The sequence below is a fragment of the Quercus lobata genome, chromosome 1 (assembly GCF_001633185.2).
Source record: "Quercus lobata isolate SW786 chromosome 1, ValleyOak3.0 Primary Assembly, whole genome shotgun sequence".
Lineage (NCBI taxonomy): Eukaryota > Viridiplantae > Streptophyta > Magnoliopsida > Fagales > Fagaceae > Quercus > Quercus lobata.
The window spans coordinates 27,165,879-27,172,569 of record NC_044904.1 but is presented as its reverse complement, the minus strand read 5'-3'; the positions used below and the strand labels follow the sequence as shown (position 1 = coordinate 27,172,569).

Here is a 6,691-nt window from a genome sequence, read left to right as displayed (position 1 = left end):
CTGTGATAGGTTCCCAATGGAAAGGGGAATTTCCCCTGAAAATTTAATTGAACCAAGTTCCAAATAATTCAAGGAGTTGAGATTGCCAATTGAATCCCGGCAGTTTCCCCCCGGTCACCAGAAATTGTTGAGCTATAGATAAAGCATTTAAGGACTTAACAAGCTTTCCAATTGACGGGTAATCTCCCCAGAAAAATTTGCCCCAGAAAGATCCAAATGACTCAAGGATTTAAGGTTGCCGATTCCAAATGACTCAAGGATTTAAGGTTGCCGATTGAATTCGGCAATTCCCCAGAAAAATTTGCCCCAGAAAGATCCAAATGACTCAAGGATTTAAGGTTGCCGATTGAATTCGGCAATTCCCCAAAAAAATTTGCCCAAGAAAGATCCAAATGGCTCAAGGATTCAAGGTTGCCAATTGAATTGGATAATTCCCTGGAAAAATAGGATTGAGAAAGATCCAAAAAGTTCAAGGACTTTAGGTTCCCGATAGCATCGAGCAATTCCCCAGAAAAATTCATGGAGGAAAGACGCAATTTCTTTAGGGAACTACCAGATCGAAAATTGGGAAGAAAACCAGTGAGATTGTAGTTACCTGACACATCAATGGCTTGTATCTTGGGCAGTAGGAAAATATCTGAGGGAAATTCGCCAAGCAAATTGCAGTAAGGTAGAGAAAGAGAAGTCAAGGAAGACAAATTTGCCAGGGATTGAGGCAGTGACGATGAGATGTTCACATTGTCTAGATGAAGTTCTCTCAGATATGTCATGTTCTGGACAAGTGCTTCAAGATCATTTCTTCTGAGATTCAAATCAGCATTGCAAGAGAGATCAAGTGAAACCAAATTGGAGAGCCATGAAATTTCTGATGGGATTCGGCCATATAAGATGGACCAAGAGAGATTAAGATGGGTCAACCTCACAAGCTGCCCAAACTCAGATGGGATTGTGGTGGAGGAAGAGAAGTCGTTGAGGGCAAGGTCGAGTTTTTGAAGATGACGCAACCTGAAGAGGCTGCTGTTAGAGTTGAGAGGCCCACAAAGCCAGCTTTTGCTGAGGTCTAAGCCAATGACGTGGCCGTTGTGTGCATCACATGTGACCCCATCCCAGCTGGAACAACAATCAGTATCTGCCTTCCAAGACTTCATCTTTGGATATGAAACACCAGAGTAATCATCAGGATTGGTTCTCTTCTCAACAAATTCTTTCCTCAGTTGCAGCAAAGTAGAGCTCTGGTCTGGGAGGCAACGATGTTGAGAGGAAGTATTAGAAATAGTTTGAGAATGTGAAATGAAGAACAAACAAGAGGCAATAAGGAATAAGGGCAGGTATTGATTCATTTTCCACATGTTTACAGCTGAGGAAGTAAATGGAAAATCGGATGGCTTAAGTGTTATGAGCAGATGACGAACTAATGATATGTGAGGATATTTATACACATAACAATTTGAAAGGACTAAAGGTAATTGGATATTTTTATTATTTTTTGTGGTCTAAATCGAATTGAATTTCAAGGGCTTTAAATGTATTGATTTGAAAAGTCTGAAATAATTGAATCTATGAGTCATTAGTATTGACTGTAATTGTTTTCCATACACGGTTGTGATGTTGTTCATCTGATTCCTCCTATGCTAGACTCCATTAATAGGTTTTGGGACTTTCAATTATTGATGCTGTCAAGTGGACCATGCTGTCGGTTTCTTGAATTGAAAGAACTGGTATAATTGCATAGATAGTTTAAGTTGTTATCTTGCATTTGTATTTTACTTTGAAGGTCCATGGTACTTCATAAATTAAAAAGGTCCCAAACTATCAGATTAAGCTAGCTATTACAGAACTTGAACAGCTAGTTAACGGATGCATTACTTGGAATTATCATAGCCTGATAACAAATTTAGAAGGCTTTAGATTAAAAAGTTCCTTGATGTAACCATAAAAATATGAAGAGGACAGTCCCTTTTATAAACAGAAAAACGAATTCCCTCTAACATTTAATATTAGTTTATTTTTTGTGACTAAATTCCTTCCCTTGTGTTACATTCCAGTTACTAAATTATAATTTTAAACTAATAAATTTTGATTTTTAAAAAATTCTGTCATGTATATAGCCTTTTGATCTCAATTTTGGCTTGTTAGTTTCTTGGAATCCAACTATGATTTTAAATTATAATGCTACGTAAACAAACAAACAAACAAAAATTTCTTTCAATGGCCAGACTTTGTAATTTGGTTATAGTTCTCTTACTCAAATAAAATTATATCTTTTATCTCAAAAAAAAAAAATCTGTCAATGGCATTCCAAATCAATACCCATGATTTCATGGGCAACCACATCTCAGAGTGGTTATTCTATCAAATAAGAAAAATTAAAGGAACTGTACATCATACTAAGATTATGACGTGTGAGACAAGGGATAAATATTAAAGAGTCTGTAAAATAAGAAAATATAGAACACGTCATGAATCATGATAGCTAGATTCTATTGACCTGAATAACTTTTCTTCTACGTTTAAAATACAATAATGTCTCCTAACAAACAAGACAAAAATGTCTCCTGACAAGAAAATATTATAAATTTATAAAGGGTAATGTTAGCAAGGGCTTTTTAGGAAAATTGTTAATAGATTGTGCTTAGGCTAATTGTTAATAAACTAAATGAAAAATTTTTGACAAAATTTTTATAAAAAATATAAAAAGTTGTCAATAAAATTAATTGGGCAAATTAAAACTTACCTACCTATGATTTAGTTGAAATTTAAATTGCTTATATATGGTTTGAAATTTGACATTTTATCCGTCTGAGATTTGATCGAAATTTAAGTTGTTTTCCTGTGGTTTGAAATCTCATGATACAAGTGTTCTATTGGATTTTATTTATTTATTTATTTATTAATCTTAGTTGATCTAGTATTTTTATGTTTTTGGTGTTTTTAGAAGAGAGAGACATAAAAGTAGAGTAAAATTGCATGTTTAGCATTGTTTTTAATAAAGATGGGTTATAGAAATCTAATTAAGTTAACCTCATGTGAATAAATAGTAAAATTTCATGTGTAATTACATCATTTGTTGTGTCTATTTATGTTGATTTGAACCTCATCTTTCACTTCTCTCACCATATACCTAAAAAATAATAATAATAATAATTAAAAATAATGTACTCTGAAAAATAAAAAGAACCAAGAACATTGTAGTTTAGCTACAACCTTCTGTCCTTCTCCCCCCAAAAGAAAAGAAGAATAAGAAGAGGATTATTTGTAACAGATTTATGAGTGATGAACATTAACAAATGTTACTAATATTAATAAGTATTCTCGGTGTAATGGACCTAAGCATTACAAATGCCAAATATATATTTCCTCAAATGGCTTAAGAATTGTTGTTTTTATTTAAAAGTAATTTTAGCGGTGGCATTTTTCGATTGTTGAGGTGACAAAATATCCTATCAAAAAACTCTTTCCTCGTAACTCTACAAATTTAGTAATTGAAGGGGTTTGCAATAGTTACATATTAGAGTTAGGATTTTTTTATTTTTTTATTTTTTTTTTGCATTAAAATTTTGAAAGCCATACTTCTTCAATTATCTGTTTCAAATATGAATTTTATTTTGTCAAATGTTTTATACTTTTATAGCTCATTTAGCACTTTTATGTAAGCTTTAATTTTACAGTTCGCTCACTTTGTCATGATTTTTTTCCCAATAAGAAGTCTTAAAATTTAAAAGCCATATTTTTAAACACATTTATCTGTTGAAAATAGGTTTTTTTTTTATTGGTTGCACGAGATTTTTATAACTCAATTGACATTTCTTTACATTACAAGACTCTTTGCAAGTTTTTCTTTGCATTACAGGTTGCTTACCTTTTCAAGATCATATTAGAGCATAATCCTTTCATATCTGGTTCTAAGGTATTTTAAGGATTTCAAATTAATCTGCATGTTATTATAAGATGCATTACAAAAGCATTTAATAAAGAAATATTTTAGAAAAGGCAAACAATTAACAAAAGAAATTGACAGAAGGACAAAGTTTAACTACAAAATTGGTTATAGTCTAAGACTACAACCTTACTCAATATCATTAATATTACTACATATTTTGAAAATCTAATCGTTAGATTGCATGTTCTTTACACTCTTAATACACATGTCAAATTTTGTGTCAATCAGATATTATTTATTATAAGATCTAAAAGATTATATTTTTATGCATAATATTAAACTACAAAAACTTGCAATTTAAATGATTTATTAATGATATATTTGGTACATGTGTTTAAACACATGTTTTCAGCTTTTAAACAACATTATAAGTATTTTCATACACTTTTTCACATACACGTATTTTCAAAAAATACAAACAACGTTACTAGAACAACGTTACGAAACGGTCCCATAGTAATTGATGTTTAATTTTCTAGAAATTTTGTAAGCATAGAGGATATAAGAAGAAAACATAATCCAATGGTGGATCTGTCAAAATTCACTTCCAATAAAAAGATATTGAGTAAGGTACAACAAATTTTGTAGCCTTAGGCTACAACAAATTTTGTAACTAAACTGTATTTTTAATAGAATAAAAAGTTTCTTATTATTAGTCTTTTTCTAATCCCATCAATAATTTCATTCAAAAGGATTTTTTTTTTTTTTTTTTTTTTTTGAGAATTATTCAAAAGGAATAAATAGTGAGCGTAAGAAGATAATATTAACATGAGAATTAATCTCCTCTTCCCCTCTCCCTTAGGACCAAAACTTACTTATCTAAAAATATTGGAATCCATAGTAAAGTGTGTGTAATAAGTAGATAACATTGGAAGTAATATGAACAACACTACACAAAAATAATGCAGTTTTTTGGTCATCATCTATAGGTAAAATCAGTTAAATGCTATCTCTATCTAAAATTTTCAATGCCTTAATTTTGGCAGACAATATATTGACCATAAAGACCATAGTGCATGACTGACTTTTCCAACAAAGTGACAAATTTTGAGGATATAAGGTGACGTCGCTTAATTTTCTTGGAAACTTCTTCCCATATCAATTGAATTTACTAACAAAAATATTAACAAATAATAAAATAATAGAAGAGATTTTACTAATAGATACCCTTAGGATATTTATTAATAAATCATTTTAGAAATTTTTTAATGAAAAAAAAACTAATATTTTTTATTGTTGTTTCAATTTCTCATAATTTTTTTTCTAAAATGATTAATTTATGAATGCTCTAAAAGAACCCGTTAATAATATACGTTAATATTATGTATATCACATTATGAAAGCTAGGGTGACTAGCTTTTCTTTTACCTCTCAAGGACAATAATATGTCTTTATGGTCACTTTCAATCAATTGATTAAAATGCATAGTGTAGCTTTTATATTCAAAGTCTCCTAGACAAAAGTGAAGAGGATGTAATTTTCTAACCCTAATTTTGGTTTCTTTGACTGGTTGTCCACTAATTGTAAAACATGTAACACACTCTATGCATTAGGTATGAAGATATTGTGGTATAGGTTCAAATCCTTTAGTATCTTAAATAAAAAATAAAATAAAATAAAATAAAAATCATGCTATAACCGTAATAAAAGATAAAAAAAGGACTTCAAGATTTATAGTTTCGAAAAATGCATGACACCGTTCATCATAATTAACCTCAATGACATGATATTGGGAGATTCTTATATGTATTGCTGTTTATGGACATTTATGCTTGGAGGTGCTCTAGGCTCCCTATGGACATTTATCTTTTTGGAACTACATGAGTCTACTCAGTCTAGAAAACAAAATAAGTTACAAAAGAAGTTGCAGTTGAGTTCAATTAATTTTCTTGGAAACTTCTTCCCATATCAATTGAATTTACTAACAAAAATATTAACAAATAATAAAATAATAGAAGAGATTTTACTAATAGATACCCTTAGGATATTTATTAATAAATCATTTTAGAAATTTTTTAATGAAAAAAAAAAAAAACTGATATTTTTTTATTGTTGTTTCAATTTCTCATAAATTTTTTTCTAAAATGATTAATTTATGAATGCTCTAAAAGAACCCGTTAATAATATAAGTTACTACGTATATCACATTATGAAAGCTAGGGTGACTAGCTTTTCTTCTACCTCTCAAGGACAATAATATGTCTTTATGGTCACTTTCAATCAATTGATTAAAATGCATGGTGTAGCTTTTATAGTCAAAGTCTCCTAGACAAAAGTGAAGAGGATGTAATTTTCTAACCCTAATTTTGGTTTCTTTGACTGGTTGTCCACTAATTGTAAAACTTGTAACACACTCTATGCATTAGGTATGAAGATATTGTGGTATAGGTTCAAATCCTTTAGTGTCTTAAATAAATAAATAAATAAATAAATCATGCTATAACCGTAATAAAAGATAAAAAAAGGACTTCAAGATTTATAGTTTCGAAACATGCATGCCACCGTTCATCATAATTAACTTCAATGACATGATGTTGGGAGATTCTTATATGTATTGCTGTTTATGGACATTTATGCTTGGAGCTGCTCTAGGCTCCCTATGGACATTTATCTTTTTGGAACTACAGTGAGTCTACTCAATCTAGAAAACAAAATAAGTTACAAAAGAAGTTGTAGTTGAGTTCAATTAATTTTCTTGGAAACTTCTTCCCATATCAATTGAATTGACTAACAAAAATATTAACAAATAAT

The 6,691-nt window shown here is 30.2% G+C and overlaps 1 protein-coding gene across 1 annotated transcript; it reads right to left on the bottom strand.

Annotated features, from left to right (window-relative positions):
* Window positions 1–221: 221 nt before the first annotated feature.
* Window positions 222–1,349, bottom strand: LOC115951762 (receptor-like protein 7). The gene has a single exon (XM_031068913.1). The coding sequence runs from the start codon at window positions 1,347–1,349 to the stop codon at window positions 222–224; it is 1,128 nt and encodes a 375-aa protein (XP_030924773.1).
* Between the last annotated feature and the right edge of the window lie 5,342 nt (window positions 1,350–6,691).